Source organism: Lepidochelys olivacea (genome assembly GCF_965140295.1).
Source record: "Lepidochelys olivacea isolate rLepOli2 genome assembly, chromosome: 7".
In the NCBI taxonomy this organism is placed as follows: domain Eukaryota; kingdom Metazoa; phylum Chordata; order Testudines; family Cheloniidae; genus Lepidochelys; species Lepidochelys olivacea.
Genome location: NC_140417.1, coordinates 92,473,828 through 92,492,368, shown reverse-complemented (window position 1 = coordinate 92,492,368; position 18,541 = coordinate 92,473,828). Strand labels below are relative to the sequence as shown.

The window sequence follows — 18,541 nt, the reverse complement described above, 5'->3', positions numbered from 1 at the left end:
GTCTGTTATGAAAGTAAAATATTGCTTGAGCTTCCGCCTCTCTTTTATTACAAATTAAGCACTGCTTTCCCCCACTTACTCCATTGTGTAAGCCAGGCCACCATTTGGTCCACTGTGTTGAAAAGACCGTGGCTAGAGCTATGGCATGGAAGAAATCTGTCGCTGAGCTTTCTTCATTACAACAATTGGGTTATGCATGAAAATCATCCACATATCAATGGAAGAAATTCCCCCCTAAATGATCTTTGTCCTCATTTTTCAACTGATTTTAAAAGCTATTGAAAGTACACTGTACTGTATATTCCTTTAAGACAGCTGAAATTCATATAATTAATTGTCTAATGCCATGTGCTTGAAAAGGAAGTTTGCACAATGAACAGAAGTGCATGCTGTTATATTTCAATTTATAATGAAACTTGCAACATGCTGTCACCATATTAAAAATGTAAACCTTCAGATCATGGTGTGACTGTTGCTAAATATTGTGTATCTGGCAGCAACATGTGCCAGCAGGATTCCCCAAAAACAACAGTCCTCCTTTGTGTGGGTTTCTAAGTAATTTTTAATGGCTTGTTTGTTTGTAGTGGAACTAGACAATTAAATGCTTTGAGAAATGGAGAACAGTGCAGAGAAAATAGATGATCCATGATCAGATCCACGATCAGATGTTCATCTGTGCAGGGAATTAAATGAAAATACATATGCCTGAACCAGGAACAGCTGGTGGTGTTATTTTGATGCTCAGCACTTTTTTAGTGACCTGTTAAGGTGTTGTTTTGATATTACAAACAATATGGCTCCTGCGGTTGTAAAGATGCACTTTTTGTGTACATTAGGTTTCATTTTAAAAATTGTCTTTGCAGTTGGAGAAATGGAGAAACCCATTTTTTAGCCTTGTTGCTAAAGCCACTTGTGCTAAAGTGCAATATTTCAAAATGACATTGTCCTTTATTATTTGCTACATTAGTTTGGTCACTAGCACAAAACAAGTTTCATTTCTTCAGAGATTATGAAATTTTCGAAGCAAATTAAGAAGACATCAGAATATTCTTCTACAAACAAGAAAACATAAGAACTAGGGCCAACATTTCCAAGCCTGGGTACTTAACGCTAGGCTCCCAAGCTCATAGTTAGACACCTAAATAAAAGTGGCTTAGTTGTCAAAAGATGTTGAGCACCTGCAGTTCCCATTGAATGCAATTAGATTTGTGGGTGCTCAGCTGTTACGAATGTCAGGCCACATGAGGGCCTAAATATGAATTTAGGAGCATAACGTATGATACCCAGTTTTGAACTTCTCTCCTAGAACTATGAGAACTATTGAGAACTGAAAGTACAGTTGCCTTGTACTCCTGCATAGCCAGTGCCATCAAGGGCCAACAGCTCCTGAAGGTTGCCAGCCCAGAATAGGAAGAGAGAGGACCCATACCCACTGCTTATCAGTGATATGGAACCACCTGTGGTGGGGGGAAGACGGGCAGCCTTCTGCCAATCCTCTGTCTACCCCTATTGCACCCATGAAGGTTGCTGCAGCAGTAACCCTCACAAGGCAGGTAAAAGAAGAGATAGGAGAACTGGGATTCTGGGCCCTTAAAATCCCAGTTATCTTTGAGGACATTCTAGGGCAGAGTCTCTATCTTCAGTTGTTCACACAACTATCTTGGAAGTATTATGGCCTCAAAAGGCCTTTCCTCTTGCAAATGACAGCTCAGTTTTAGAACTGTCAGCTTGCTGTGTCACTTGTGCAGCCCATCCCGCCTTCTCTTCCTGGGTGATCACTCAGTCAGTGGAAACCTGTCCCTACCTTTTCTCATACGGACATCATTCCTCAGGGCCCTCAGCTGGGGTAGGGAAGATTCCCAGATGCAGCCTAAGGAAAGAAATCAGTGGCTGTATAGCACCCCTGCTTACACTCAGTGTGTTTGTGGCCAAAGAGCATGGATGGCCTAGAGCCCAGCTACCTCTGTTCTATGGAGCTGGCCTAAATACAGTTCAGTAGTAGTCTAAATTATCATTTTGGACAACTGGAGTCACAACATGGGGCCAAAACCTATCCTCCCAAGTGCAAGCCCCTAGAAGATTTAAAGCCAAAAGCAGCTCTCTGCTCCCATACGAGAGGGGAGAGAAATGGCCTGGGGAAAGGAGTTCACCCCGAGCTGTCAGGTAGTGGACTCTAACTGTGTAGGAGACCAAGTTCAACAAGAGAAGCAGAGACTTTGTCAGAGACCAGAGACTGCTAAAGAGAGCTGAGACCCTGACCAGGGTCTTGCTTTTCCTTTGGGTTTCCTCCCCAGATTTGCAGCTTGTGTGGCGCTCACTTGGTAGAACGTGACCTGGCAGTGGCAGGCCTAGCGGTGCGTACTTCCCTTGCCTGCAGCAGATGGGCTAAGAAGAGATGTCTCAAGGTGCTTACTTGACCACGCTGAATCTAAATGGATTTGTGAGTGAGATGTAAATGGGTGGGGGGATTGTTTTGTGAATAAGCATTCTGGGCTCTAACAATCTGGGCAATTAATAACTGGAACTGTGGGGTTGGCTGTACCCCCAAACACAGTGCTTGGGGTTTGCTTATGTCATTAGATGTTTATCTTGTTTTTTCCAACTAAAAGGAATTGCCTAAGGATTCCTGTGTGCTTGCAAGCAGGAAAGAAACACCTGTAAAGGTGACCAGGCAGGATCAAATGTGAAGTTCCTAAAAGCTGGGAGCAGAAAAGGTTTCATATGACAACTTGATCCGCTCATTTCATTTATTTTCAACAGAACTCCTAGGGTATGTCAGTATGTACAGTGCTGCAGCGGCGCAGCTGTACTGATGCAGCTGCACGGCTGGAGCTCATGTGGTGAAGCCGCTCTGTGCCGACGGGAGAGAGCTCTCCTGTTGGCATGAAAAATCACCTCCAGGAGCAGCATAAACTATATCAGTGGGAGAAGCTCTCCTGTCACCATAGCATTGTGCACACGAATGCTTATTCCAGTGTAACTTTTGTCGCTCACGGGGGTAGAATATTCACACATATCAGTTTTGCCGACTGGCTGTAGTGTAGATATAGCCCTAGACTACATTGAATGTGGCCCTTCCTACTATTAACCGTACCCAAGAAAAGGGCTACACACTGAAGTCATTTAGGTTATATAGGTGTAAGTGAAGGGAGAACTAAGTGTAAGCATATTGCAAGTAAACATCTGTGAAAAAGTAATAAATGCTAGGGAAATAAAGTGAGATTTGCTTCAGAGATGCCACGGAGGTGGTAGGTACATGCTTATGTTGGGACTGAAAATTATCTGATTGAGTCTGACCTTACCTTTGGAGCATTCTGCACCACATCTGCAGCATGAAAGAGGATCTCCTTGCCTCCTCCCCTACCGTCATCAAAATATCAGTGGGAGAATAAATAAAATAAGATCCTGTAAATGGAAAAAAAAAGTTGCTTAACTGAGCTACAGAGAAGGAGGAAATGGTTTATAATCTTCTCATCAGTTCCCGGTGAAGGATTTTACAATAGAAAGTTCTGTAGGTAAATACTGGTTGGAAGGTCTTAAATTGCTGCTGCACAGGCAGCCTGCCATCTTAAAACTGTCACTTTTCCTCCCTCAGTGCCTCTCTTCCTCCCCCATATTGCTCTTTGTTATTTCTTCCTCAGATTAATATTCCCCCACTCCATTGGTTTATTATAACATGTCGGGATTTGTTATTGCTGTTGTATTTCAGTGATTGGTCTTGGTTGGGTTGGGAGCTGACTCACAGTTGTAACAGTCAAAAAGGCGTAGAGGTAATCGGAGAAACTTCAGCTGAGCCACATTTCACTTGGACATGTTTCGACTTTTTCAGAATGAAATATTTCAACTTCTTGTTTTGAAAAGACAGTGTAATTTTTTAAATTTTAATATAACAAGTCAAAATTGAAATGAAACATTTAAATCAACCTGAAGCAAAAGTTTGTTTGAACTTCCTATGGGAAATTTTCAGGTTTTGCTCATATTTGGAACAAAGCCAAATTTTGAAAATCCGTCATGAAACACAGCTTCTGTCCTCTGCACTCTGACAAACCCAATCAGAATATGGCTTTGGTCAAAGTATGCCTCCACACTTCAAGGTGGAGGTGTAATTTCCAGCTCCAGGAGACCTATAGAGCTAGTGCACTTTCTTGGGTGGGGACCCCGGCTGTGTCTATGAGCGAGGGGTGTGATTCCCAGCTTGCACAGACATACTCGCACTACCTTGCTTTGAGCTAGCACACGAACAATAGTAATGTGGCTGCAGGAGCATGGACACAGTGAGCAGCAGCACAGGATAGCTGCCCCAAGTACATACCTGTCCGGACCCTATGAATACATACTTGGGGCGGCCAGCCTGTATTGCCACTTGCCGCTGCCTCTGCTACCACAACTATACAGCGGGGCTTCAGCCTCAGTGCTTCTACCTGCTCCTGTAATTCAGTTAATCACAACACCTTTAAAACAAAGGTATGGAAACAGTTATACCCTATCACTGCCGCCATTTCCCCCTCCTTCCCACAGCCAGGGAGAGGCCATCATTCACTTTTGAAGGAAGAGAGATTTTCTAATTTTGAAAGTGAGGCTGTGACTCATGTCCCAGCTCCCCTCTCCGCAGCCCAGAAACTACTACTTCCTTTGTGTGGCAAGGGAGATGATTAGCAACGTTTGAAGAACCAAGTCCAGATTAGTGAGCTAGTGGGTAGCTTCAGGAGTGATTTGGAGATGCCACTGGCAAATGATTGAAGTGGACATGGATTTATAATGTGGTCCACAGTTTGCAACTAATGTCCACATTGACAAGGTCCATTGTCTCATCTTCCAAAGGTGTAAGAGATGACAGCATCTGTCATGCAGTGTTCTAAAACGATTCAGTGTATGCCAGTGTTTCCTGGGTAGGTTGAAGCCTGGAAGTTCATTGATCAGGTGTTTGTCTGGGACATTTGCATTATCCCAGAGTACTTTCCAGCATGCCCCAGGATTGAATGAGGACAATTTAAGAGCCTTAGTCTGATCCCAAAGAGACTTGCGAGATTTCAGATGTGTCTTTAGAACCTTCTGGAAGTCTTCATGAATTGGTAAGTTCAGGTTGGCCATGGTTTAATTGTACGCATGAGCTGTGTGTCTCTCTGGATCGTGTGGGGGGCGAGGGGGAGTCTATGTACTGCAGTGGACAACCTTTGAACAGGAACCACTAGTGGAAATGAGGCTCTCAAAGACTTTGCCTCTCTTATAGGGGAGGAGCCTCAACCATGCTCCTCCAGCCTTCACTGCCATCTTCTGTTCAAGTGGACATTTTACAGCTGTAACTCTCACACACTACTCATTAGTAAATACTATTGCCTGCCTCTCCCCCAAAGCAAGAAAGGGAACACACACACAGCTGCCTGATTCCATTGATACCCCTGTTTTCTTGTACTCAACCCTACCTAGTATTATTGTTACTATTATAATTTATTTCTGTTGTTATGCCACAATGCTGCTAGCACATCCACGACTACAGGAACAGACTATTTCAGCTCTTTCCATCCCTGGGACTCAGCTAGGTCATATAGCCAAATGAGGTCCAACAGATATGTCTTGCTCATGGAATCTGGCGAACCAGACACCCTTTCCTCTATTCAGAGCATCCCATGACACAACCCACTACTTCACCTATCACAGTTCAAATAGGGAGGAACTGTCCAAGGAGACAGCAGAGTAGACATAAGAAACTGACTACCAGTCATCTACTACCTGTCCATTACACAGGACTATTACCAAGGTAAGGGCCCAAAAAAGGTGGCACAAAGCTACCAGAACTAAAACAGATGCTGATCAAGAAAGACCTGTTGCCATCAAACAATACATGATGCTCTCAGTGATGAAGAATCTGATGTAGTTTGTATCACAGAAACCTACTTGATGACATCAGAAGTCCTGTGCTAGGCCCACCTTGTCCACCCAGGATACTCTGCTCATCCCAGATCCAGTTTTGTCCCCTAGATGACCATTTTAGACTGCCATGTGGCATAAAGTTGCTGCAGTGAAAAGGAGAATCAAGCCCCTTGTTTCTGTTTCAGATCCATGACAAAACTTTGCCTCTTTCTTCATGACTACGTAGTTTTCTGAATAGTCTCTTGGGAGGGACTTTGTCAAAGGCTTTTTGCAAGCCCAAGTAAGTTATGTCAGCTGGTTTCCCTGTATCTGCTGTTTTGATGACATGGTCAAATCTTTTTAATAGCTTAGTGAGGCATTTTTCCCCTCCTCCAGGCAACAGGGACACAGCAGCAGCAAGAACCAGCTCCAGTCAGCTCTTCATACCACCGGCCCCACCAGAATTGACAGGGGACCCTGAGCACCCTGGAAGGGGGCCAGGTCTTTGCTCCTCAAGCCATCCTGTCCCTCCTTCTCCCAGCAGGGACAGAGCGGCAGAAGCAGGAACCAGTTCCAACCAGCTGCATCAGCCTTTAGGAAATTCCAGCTAGTACAGACAGCTGCAGCACATCTCAAGAACACATCAGACTTGTCCTCTGCTCCCTACACAGGCTTCCATTGAATATCGAGTCAGGGTCTCTGTCCTTATCTTTAAGTTACTCAATAACCTTGGCATCGCTATCTAAAAGGTCACCTAAAGCTATGGGATGAAGACCATGGCTGATAACTGTTCTTCTCAGGCATGATGGAACTCTACCATCAGGGTAAAGGTCATCTGTGCAGGAGACAGAATTTTTTGGGGGGGGTTCAGTGCAATGAACTCCCCCAGGATGCTGAAGTGTTGTATCTGGAGGCTAAGAATTGAGCAGGGAGGGGTGACAGGCAAATTGGGCTGACAGGTAAAGGGACAATCAAGGCAAAAGTGAGCTGCAGTGGAAAAGCACATCTGCCAAGATTGGAGTAAAAATGAATGAGATTTCAGAAATTATGTGTGAGATAATAAAAATCAAATGGAAACACATTGCAAGTACCTTTATTCCCAGATGATTATAAATTGCCTTAGAATGAAAGCAGAATGCATGTCTCTAAAGGAAGTGGAATGGTAGGTCTGCAGACAGAAATGAAGAGGGAAACATACAGAGATAAAAAAGAAGAAATAGAAATAGAAATACAGCAACAGCAAGAGACTGAAATGAAAATGGAATGGAAGAGATAAAGGAAGAATGAAAAAGAGTTAAAGTGAAGTATATACAGAACATACAAAGCAAAAAATATAAAGCAGTAACCGCTTTCAGAAAAGAATAGAAGGAGGACTAGAAAAAAGAAGACAAACAAATAAAGAATAACACAGAAAAACTGGGAAATGGAAGCAAAATATGTGAAGAGAAATTTTATTTAGTATTAACATAAAATATTTATATGTATTGATTTATTTTTTTAAAAAAATGTTTCTATCAGTAAAGGTTTACATTTCTTTGGATTCAGTCAGAACTAACCAGAACCTCTAGATTGGATGCTGGGAACAAAGAGTCGGAATTTTGTTAGTCTCTCTTAGTTTTGGTGCTTGCATATTAGTAACAATCCCCACTTCTGGCACTGGGAGTGAGCTACTTTTCTGGGAATAAACTCCCCTTTGTTTTCAAAAGGAAAGATGCTTAGGCTCCATTTGCAATCTAGAATAATAAATGAAAATGTTCACCTTGGTACAGGGAATCACAGTTCACAAATATTTAATTTTCCCCAGGCTTCATAATGAAAAATTATCACTTAATATTTTAGTATGAGACTAGTAAAGACTTATACATAAAGTGCACAATATATAACGTCTAAACTGTTATACATGGTGAATAATGTGCTATAACACTTTTTATAGTAAAACTAAGCACTTTCATGACACCTGACATTTAGCAGGAAGAAAAATTAAAGGATTAGGTGAAGTAATGTAATTAGGGTATGGAAGTAGGCCAGCATTGTAGAGTTCGGGATTTTCACAGACTATCACCTAATTCACTACATAACAAAGATTGTTTAACTACAGGGAACATGAAATTAGAAAGTTTTATCTTTACCAATGAGTACAGTACTCTGATTTTGGCTAAAGAACCAACTTTACTAGCCTGGCATTGCAAAAATTTACCAAAATTTAGTCTGAGTTTTTAAAGTCATGCAGTACCTGCAATTTAACCAGCAAAATGGCCCCCCTTCTAGGAAGGAGAGTAGAATTTCATTCTTTACTTCCTTTGGATCCACATTATTCTCTTCCTCTTCCACCATGAGCTGACAGGGTAGTTATGTGGTTTTCTAGGCTACAGCCAGACTGGCCTCAAGATTCAGCCAGTGAGTGTTGCAAAGAAACTTATGAACCAATACTGTAATACTAGAAATCAAGCCAATTCCTTTTCACACCCCATCAGCCTATCTATCTCTCTCCCTTAAACTCATTCTGATTTATGTACATTTGTCAGCACTGAATGTGGTAAAATGCCTGTGTAGTACATGGTACTGCTATTATTGTTAATGAGCCGATGTGGCTAATTGAATGCAAATCAAAGATGCAGTGTGATCCCGTGGTTTGTGCATGGGTACAGAGATTCAAAGATCTAGGTTCATTACCAAGTTCTGCCACTGACTTCATGTGTTAGCTTCAGCAAGTAACACATCTGTGCCTCAGTTTCCTTTTCTGAAAAATAATGGGTAAAATAATGCTCACCCACCTTTTGTAAAGCTTTTGGGATCTTTGCATGAAAGGCACAATGTAAGTACACAATACTATAATTTTTTAAATAAGAAGTTTGAAGGCACCAGCATTTAATAAATAAAGGGTAGTCTTGTAGGATACAGCAGATGTGGGTTCAGTTCCTGGTTCAGCTACAGATTTCCTGTGTGACATGAGTAAGTCATGTTTGCTCTCTTTCTGCCTCAATTCTTCACCTATAAAATGGGGGTAATACTTCCCTGCTCCCCTCCTTTATCTCTCACATCTACCTAAACATAAGCTCTTTGGGGCATGGAGTTCTCTGTTACTATGTGCATGACCAGCATCTAGTATAACAGGCCTCGGTTTCAATTGTGGCCCTTAGTTGCTACTGTAATAGAAATACTAAATAGATTTCGTGGTCATTTTTACATGATTAGTTATGTGTTGTTTAAGTAGTGGAGCATTACAATTAAATAAAATATATTAATGAAGAGGCAAAAATAGTTGTTCTAGATATCAAATATCGTTCACGTAGTAGGGAGAAAGATTGTAAATGCTCGACAGACTCTAAGAATCTGTTATGTTTTGTTATGTCCTAGTCCTGTTCTTGTCTTAATACTGCATGGAATTCAATATAAAATTAATGATGAATTATTAAGAGATTATGGCAGCTCCACAGATGGGGTGGATGATCCGCAGCAAAAGGTTAAAGACAGCCAAGCCCTTAAATTAGCCTCATTCTTCTAAAATAATTTTATTCTGGTTGGTGAACAGTTAGACCAGATTCCACAGCTCCGGGTTGAAAGGCCCAAATATGGTGAGAGAGATATCTAACTCCTGACACATTACAAAAGGGAGCATATCAGGTTTGGTTATTCTTAGAAAAGATTAAAAATAAATAAAGGCGAACATTTATATTAATTTTTTAAAATATAACAAAAGCTTAGGTCTTGGAATTAAACACAATGGCAAGCCAAGCCAAGCCAAACCCTATTCAAGATTTAAGCAGTAACTAAACAAAAGAAAAGGAGTACTTGTGGCACCTTAGAGACTAACCAATTTATTTGAGCATAAGCTTTCGTGAGCTACAGCTCACTTCATTTGGATACAACTAGTGAATGCATCCGATGAAGTGAGCTGTAGCTCACGAAAGCTTATGCTCAAATAAATTGGTTAGTCTCTAAGGTGCCACAAGTACTCCTTTTCCTTTTGCGAATACAGACTAACATGGCTGCTACTCTGAAACCTAAACAAAATAAGTGGATTCCAAGTAGTATTGGTCTTCTGCAGTTTTTCAATTTTTTTCCCATACCCATCCATTCATCCTCATGAAAGCAAAGCGAGGCAATGAAAAACATAAGTTGATTCTGACAGAATGCTGGGAGAACAGGTCAGATTAGTGGCAGTGAGTGACAAGCCAGTGCAATATTTCATACAGGATGATAGATAAATATGAATTAAATGGAATCCCGTGCTTATGAAATACGTTGAGACCAATCCTAAGGCACATCGTGTGTGTTGGGGGAATGCTTTCCTGTATATTTGAAAGAGATATGTGTGGCTGGCTGACAATAACACCATGAACAGGATCCCTGAAAATGTCTTGAGAACTCTCAGATATTAGTAATCTGTTATGTATTCAGTTATTCTGTGGCAAAGAAAAATTAGTTAAACAACAAACATTGAGCAACAAATCTGCCTCCTACTTTTCTTCAGGCTATACTATCTTTTTTTTAAGCTGGCAGTAGGTACTGTAGCAAATGTTCATGCATAGCTAAATGGTCATATGAGCTGTTAATGGAGTTGGGCCTGCTTACAACTAGTCTGAATTTGCCTCAGCATATCTTCTGTATGTCCCAGAAGAGACAGTGGGAATAGGTTTCTTGTAGTGGGAGATATCTGATTATTCTACTTCAGTTGTATCTTTCCCTTTGTGGTTATCACTGGCATAGAGGCCATGGTGTCATCTTTATTAACAAAACTTCATTATCTGACCTTGAGGTTCCAAATATAGCAATGACCCCTCCCCTTTTTCTCCAGCATCTCAAAGATAAGTACTAAATCAAATGGGAACAAGCGCAGGAAAGGAGGAAGCAGGTACTGTTTCTGAAACTTGGGTTTAATAGACACTGCGGTAAATTAGTGTTGGCTTACCATGAATGCTCCAAAGACTGACTTTGCCTACCCTTGGCAACTGTGGTTGGAGGATGAGTCAGTGGCTTCTGTTACACACATGGAACTGTCATATGCTTCAAGCACAAATGCAGGGACATTCAGAGAGATGTGATGAGAAAGTTCTGCCACATCTGTGACAGATGGGTGTCTACAGGCACTCACTCCTGTACTGCTGTAGATGAAATAGCCTCTGCACCATTTTATGGTTTAAAGGATTCAAAGGTCTCCATACAACGGTCTCTATCTAGTTTATTATTTGTATTACAGTATAGCACCTCGAGAGCCCAGTTGAGATCTAGGCCCTCTTGCACTAGTTGCTGAACAAGCACATAGTGAGAGAGACAGTCCTTGGCCCAAAGAACTTGCAATGTAAATAGACAAAAACCAACAAAGGGTGGGAGGGGAAAAAGAGACACAGAAAAGTAACCTGATTTGCCCAAGTTTACATACCAGGTCAGGTCCAGAACTCTGCTTTTGGGAGTGCCTGTCCAGTGCCCTATCCTCTAGAGCATGCTGCTTTCTCAGTGCATGTTATAGCCCAAAGCACTTGTTATAGCTTTCTGTATAGTCTAACACACTGTAGTAAGTGAGGTGGTTGTGTGATCTGTAGTTAATATGAAAGTACAGTGAATATATTAGCGTTGTTGGATATAGACCAAACATTTTCTGTAGTCATTATAGCGCATCAATAGTGTATCAAAAAAGCCAAAATGTAAAAAAGAATGTCCCCCAGGAGCTGTAACCCACAGTGAAAATAAATATCCTTCACAATACGGTAGATATTATGAAAGAATATTAGGTCACACTGAGCTGGAGTTTTACTAATAGTATTGAGTAAGGTCTCTTTTCTTTGTAAGTACCGTATCTATTATTGTTATGCAGTAGAGACCTGATGTTTATTAGTGGGTAAATGTGAAAAGCAGTGACCGAATGTTCAAGTTCACTAGTATATTTGCTGAAAGCAATAACATTTGAAACAGTTTTACTGTCAGCCCCAAGTCTGTCATTTATTTGTAGAAGTAAAACATCCATAAATGGAAGAAACAGTGAATGTTTATAGTATTGTTTAGAATCAGAGTCAGAACATACATTCTTCTGCTGCTGCTGGTATTGTGGCTTGACACTATGCAGTATTTAAATCTTTAGGCCAAGAGTCTAGGGAAAATAACTATCTAGAGCAGCCAGCTTCTACAATTCTGACTATCACTCTTCTCCTCATGGAGGAGCAGGCCTGCCGACAGGGCGGGGCCAAAGAGAGCAATTGCCCAGGGCCCCAGGTGATTTAAAAGGGTCTGGGAGCCCCCGGCCAATGCCGTTGGCAATGCAACGGGGCTAAGGCACGCTTTCTGCCCACCCTCACTCCACTTGAATCCAGATTCCAGAAGTGGCCGATGTTTCTGCGGCCCCTGGGAGGGACGCAGGGGGTCTCCGCGCACTGCCCCCATCCTGAGTGCCAACTCTGCAGCTCCCATTGGCCGGGAACTGCGGCCAATAGGAGCTGCAGAGGTGGTGGCTGTGGGCAGCAGCACGCGGAGACCCCCAGGACCCCTGCCTAGGAGCCGGTGCCAGAGGGGTCTGCTGGTCACTCTCGGATGCCACCCATGGTAAATGCTGACCCCCTGACCTCCTCCTGTACCCGTGGCCCAGCCTAGAGCCTGCACCCCAGGCCCAAACTCCCTCCCAGAGCCCAATCCCTCACCCCCTCCCAACCCCCTGCCCTAGCCCAGAGCCCGAACCCAGCACCCAAACTTCTGCCTAGAACCTGACCCCAAACTCCCTCCCAGAACCTGTACTCTGCACCCTAACCCCCAGCCCCAGCCTGGTGAAAGTGAGTGAGGGTCAGGGAGAGCGAGCAACGGAGGGAGGGGGGATGGAGTGAGCAGGGAGCGGGGCCTTGGAGAAGGGGCAGGACATGGGCATGGTCTCAGGAAAGGGGCATGGCAGGGGGCAGGGCAAGGGTCTTTGGGTTTGCGCGATTAGACAGTTGGCATCCCTACTGGGCGGGTATGTAGAAACCCGGGGAGTTTATGCGTGTATGGGGAGCTCATTAACTATTCTGCCCTGGGGCTCGGAATTGCTGTCAGCAGGCCTGTGGAGAAAGTATCTGCCTTTTTTAAAGTCTGGTGCCACATTGTAGGGTCTAGTTCACTACAGATTCTAGTCCCCATCACACTTTTGGGGGCTGTATACATCATAATAAATTACTGTGATTATTTGTTTTCATAGCCACCCTGCAGGGCTGCTATCAATTTCAGCCTGTCTCACTTTCTTATGTACCTCAACAGCCCTTATCGGTTTTGGAAAAGAAAGAGAATACCATTTATTTGATATGTTCCATTGCTAGTCGTGAGAATATATTCCACAGTATGTAAATAGGCCAAATTCAATGTGGGTTTATGCCTGCTGGGACCCGGTGATTAGTGGACTTGCATAGGGTGTTAATTTCAAATGTAAATTGGCCCACTGGGACCAGTAACTAAGATAATGGTATGAGATCAATACCTATGATTTTGTGTTCTTATATATATATATTATTATATATATATTACAACATTGCTTAGTTAGAGGCTGCAGTTTAGGTTGAAACTCCATTGTGCTTGTCACTGTATGTATGCATAGCAAGAGACAGATTGTAAGCCCCTTCCCTGAAGAGCTAAGTAGACAAGTATGATTAGCCTCATATTTCCAGTTGGAACTTCAAGCTCAGAGATTTGCCCAAGATCACATAGGATGTCTTTGGTAGAGCCAAAAAGTGAACCCCAATCTCCTGAGTCCCAGCCCAGTACCTTAAAGATCATCCTTCCTCTTCCTTGTAGTAAGGAGTCTGAGAAACCAGTAACCAGACAGGAAGTTGGACAATGCAACCTCTTTCATCCCTTGTCAGCAAGGCATCAAGAGATTACAGACTTCTTGGATGCTGCTTTTGTTCAAACAGTATCTGAAAACAATTGCTTTCTACCAGGAGCACCATTTCAGATTGGGGAGGCACAACTCCTGGTTGGTGAGGGGAGAGGAGCAAGCAACAGGGGGAGGGGTCGCTCTCAGCCCATGGTACGAAACTCGGGGGGAGGTAGGAGGCTGGTGCCCCCTGCCCTCTCTAAATGGTGCCACTGCTTCCTACTCAGTATCTTTTGGAAGGTAATAATTATTCAGGTACTGACTGTATTAAAGAACCTACTTTCTGCTACTCAGTAATTCAGAAATAGTAGACGCAATAGTTCAGAAAGGCATGAGTTTTTGTTACACTATTCTGTAATCTCCAGCATATTATACAGTGACAATGATTCACGTTATTTTAAAGTTGTATCTAAATTTTCAAAGTTAATGGAATTTATGCACCCAGATAAAAGATGTGAAGATTACTTGATTTATGCCTGTTTAGTTTTTCCAGCCCATTACATTTAACAGAAGTAGATAGGGTAGAAAGGAAACCAGTTTATTTTTATGTAAATTAGTTCATTTTAATTTCTAATAGAATACCTTGTGGAACTCAACCTTACACTGACACCACATTTTACTAATGCATTTTAATTCATATGGATATATTTTTACTTACATTAATTTTTGTGGTTACATTTGGATGCATTAAATTGCAGCACTGGGCATTCCTGAAACCAATCTGTCTAAGCACAAATTTGTCTTTCACTGAAACTTAGTTTAATCCCTCAAGCTATATACCCTTGGCCCCCATCATCATAGCCTTATTATCATGGAAAACAAATTATGAAATAGTTGGACATATATAGTATTATGCATCCCAGGAACACGTGTCTGCTGCTATTGCTCATGCCCTTCAGTTACAAAGCTCCGTATCCTGTGTTGATTTTTGTAAAGCGATGTCTGACTGATAATATCCTCTAATGTCCTGAATGAACTTTACTGAATTAAGTTAAACCTTGTTGAAGTAGTTTTAATACCTTTGGCATCCATTTATTTAAAATGCAGTTGTGTGTGTTATTGTGGAATTGCATGTGTATACCTTCTTTAAGAGATTAATACATTCTCTGGAAGGTATTAGGAACTCCAAAGGGCTTTTTTTTTTTTTAAACAATACCCATGAAGTCGATTTCCTCGGAAAGTGCGTGGGGCCAAGGGGAATGCAAATGACCCTTTTCAAATCCACACTTTTGAAGCAAGGCCCACCCTGGGGAAGAAAAACCCATTGTCTACTAGTGGCCTGCTCCTGGAAACTCCAGATCAAAGACCCCTGAACCGTATAAAGGGTGGACAAAACATATTCTGACCATGCTTGTTCTGAACTGAAACTGTTATGAGCTTGTCATCACAAAGGAAACCCCTTGGGTGGGGCATTGAAGGACTGCTCCTTCCAGAGGCCATGCTAGAGTTGGGCTAATCTCTGGCAAGCTTATTAACATGCATACAGCTTCTTAATATGCTTTCTCTGTAATGGTTTTTAGTTTAAGAATAAAATAGGCCTGCCTAGAAAGAACTGAAGGGAACTTAAAACTGTAGACAATCATTCTGTTAACCACCTCTGAAGAGAAAGCAAGCAGGTATGTTTGGGCAGCCTGTCTCTTCTGGGAATAAGACAGTGAAGGCGGGGAACTGTCCAGCCTGGAAATACCCTCATCAGAACTCCACCCAAGAAAGGCAACAGCTGGAATCCTTAGTGTGGGTGCCACTGCTGGATCACTGAAGGGAAATACAGGTGCAGTTGCCCTGAACTGTGAAACTCTGCATTACAAAAAGAAAAGGAGTACTTGTGGCACCTTAGAGACTAACCAACTTATTTGAGCATAAGCTTTCATGAGCTACACGAAAGCTTATGCTCAAATACATTGGTTAGTCTGTAAGGTGCCACAAGTACTCCTTTTCTTTTTGCGAATACAGACTAACATGGTTGTTACTCTGAAACCTGTGCATTACAAGTGACTTTTTATTAATGCTCAGTCATGCTAGTAATTTAACTCTTTGCAGGTTAAGTAATACCATTGGCTTCATTGTGAGCGTGAGCTGTTGTACCTCACCCATTTACAGTGCCAACACAAACCTCAAAATGTGTCAGCTAATAAATAGCCATTTTGAAGTTAACTTGCACCGGTCAGCACTTTCTGTCCCATGACAGTCGAACTCCAGCCCTTTCCAGTATGAACTCTGATTTTCTATATCTTGGAATGCCTTGGGGAACTTTCTGTTCATCACAGTGGCACAATCTACAGCCAGTGATTTCACAGAATAGAATTCTCCAGGACATCTACAGCTTGTCTCCAGGACTCCAAGACTTAGCAGGAGATAATATTCTAATGCAAAAGGTGTGAGAGAACGAAAACAACAAAAATACTATAGCTTTTACTAGTATCTATGTTACAATATCCGATCACTTATCATGGAGGTGCAATTCCAAACAACCATAATAACCATTCTCAGCCCATTCCTGGCCCAGTCTTCAGAAGTACAGCATGATTTGATTAGAAGCTCACTGTAATTGGCCAGTCCAGGCTGTGAAGGATATAGCACAGTTACCAAAATCTACCTTTCACACTCCTGCCATGCCAGTGATGCTTATCGTCAGTGATGTTGCGGAGTGATTGTTGCCACCGGATTCTTACTTAAAGAAGTAGCATTAGCCATAATTTGCTACCTTGCAATAAGGGCACCAGTGTGGCACTTTACAGTAGTCTCACCATCTAAATAGAACTCGAGTCATAAAAATTTCTTAGAATAAAATATTTGTATTCTAAGTTCAACAACTAACATTTAAGAAAGATTTACAGCATGGAAACCTGGCAATAGACTTCATTTTATTCATAAACGCTGTGACAAACCCTATTGTTGCTATAGCACTTATATAATTTGTTTTCTTAGTCTTTTGTAATCCTAAATTTAATAATTTTTATCAGTTATAGCTAGATGCCTTTGTTCCCAAGCATTGTTCAACTGAAAGTTGTAATGTATTTTTATTTTGTTTAATTAATAAACACTTGAGGTGAGTGTTGAAGAAATGGCATTTCTTTCTAATTATGTAATCATAAAATGTATTATAATGTACTTCTGAAATGATCAAATCATGGAATACAATTGCAAAGTCTATGTTGTTTCTCTTGGAAGCACAAAGGTAAGAGTAACACAATGTATCCTATCCAGTTTAGTGGCATGGATCTATACACTTTATTTATAGAATACCTCTTGTAGGATCACTTATATTGCTCTAAGCACAGTTATAAGTCAAAATGTGAAAGAGTAATCACTTCTTTGCGTGAATTGTAGATCATAGAATGTACCAAGGGTTAAATTCCAGAAGTTAGCTCAGTAAAAACCTAACTTTCAGAATCTTTTATAAAAAACTTTTATAAGCAAAAAATGATTTCCGTCTTTACATAATTAGAAAGATTCTACATCTGGGGTGAAATCCTGGCCCACTGAAGTGAATGGGAGTTTTGCCATTGACTTCAGTAGCACCAGGATTTTACCCTAGGAGAATAACTAACTAACTATCTCTACAGGAAAGCAGGTTCTGCCTATCCTAAAGGTGATGCAGTTAATTCATGTCAACTTAAAGTTTGAAAAAGTGCAGGAGACAGGAATAGAGAATGTAAAATAAAATCTAAAACATTATTCAATCTCTTTATGGCAGACTACATGAAATAGTTTTACCCATAAATCAATGAACCATGTAGTAACTCTTCCTTATTGTTCTAGGTACCTTGGAATAACAAGACCACTTACATATCCTGTGAGGCAGAATGGAAAATGTATGGCTAAAATGATCCTGTGTGTATGGCTCCTCTCTGCCTCTATCACCATACCACCACTTTTTGGTTGGGCCCAAAATGTGAACGATGAAAAAGTTTGTTTAATCAGTCAAGACTTCGGTTACACAATTTACTCCACTGCAGTTGCGTTTTATATCCCGATGTCAGTGATGCTTTTCATGTACTATCAGATTTACAAGGCTGCTAAGAGGAGTGCTGCTAAACACAAGTTTGCTGGTTTCCCACGGCCAGAAGAAAATGAAGGCATGGTTTCTGTGAATGGAGTTATAAAGCTACACAAGGAATCAGAAGAATGTACAAATTTTTCACGACTCCTTAAACATGATAGAAAAAACATTTCCATCTTCAAGAGAGAACAAAAAGCTGCCACTACCCTGGGAATTATTGTTGGGGCCTTTACTGTGTGCTGGTTGCCATTTTTCATCCTTTCAACTGCCAGACCCTTTATCTGTGGTACAGCATGCAGCTGCATCCCGTTTTGGGTTGAAAGAACATTTCTATGGTTGGGTTATGCAAACTCTCTCATTAACCCCTTTATATATGCCTTCTTCAATCGGGACCTGAGGACAACCTATCGCAATCTACTACAGTGCAGATATAGGAATATCAACCGGAAACTATCAGCTGCAGGGATGCACGAGGCTCTGAAGCTTGCAGAAAAGTCAGAATTTGTGCTGTAAGGTCACTTATCCCTTCTTACAATAATTCAGTTTTATACACATTTGCTTTCTCTTCAGAGTTAAAAGAAAATCAGAGAAACGGCCCCGATGAAATCATTAACTAAGTGCCACAGTTTTTTGCTGTAGTAAGGACTGGGCCCTAGAGTATTTGTGATTTTAGCATAAACCAACCCTTTCCACTTTATACTATTATAAAAGGAAACAATATAAGACAAAATTGGACTGGGGAAATTGTATCATTTGGGATTATTATTATTTATATGTAATAATTATATTTACTTGATTACCTGTGAATGAACCTTAGTGAACTTTACTATCACTTTTGTACACCTTCCAATGAAACA

The 18,541-nt window shown here is 41.4% G+C and overlaps 1 protein-coding gene across 3 annotated transcripts in view; it reads left to right on the top strand.

The window, feature by feature from the left end:
* The window catches only part of HTR7 (5-hydroxytryptamine receptor 7), a 40,812-nt gene that overhangs the window by 9,523 nt on the left and 12,748 nt on the right, over positions 1–18,541 (top strand). For 2 of the 3 annotated variants that reach the window (XM_084635601.1, XM_084635600.1), the window contains exon 2: positions 17,444–18,193. In XM_084635601.1, the coding sequence (XP_084491727.1) occupies positions 17,444–18,193 (750 nt within the window). Of the gene's footprint in view, positions 1–17,443; positions 18,199–18,541 lie in introns of all 3 variants that reach the window. The other variant, XM_084635602.1, reaches the window with a different exon arrangement.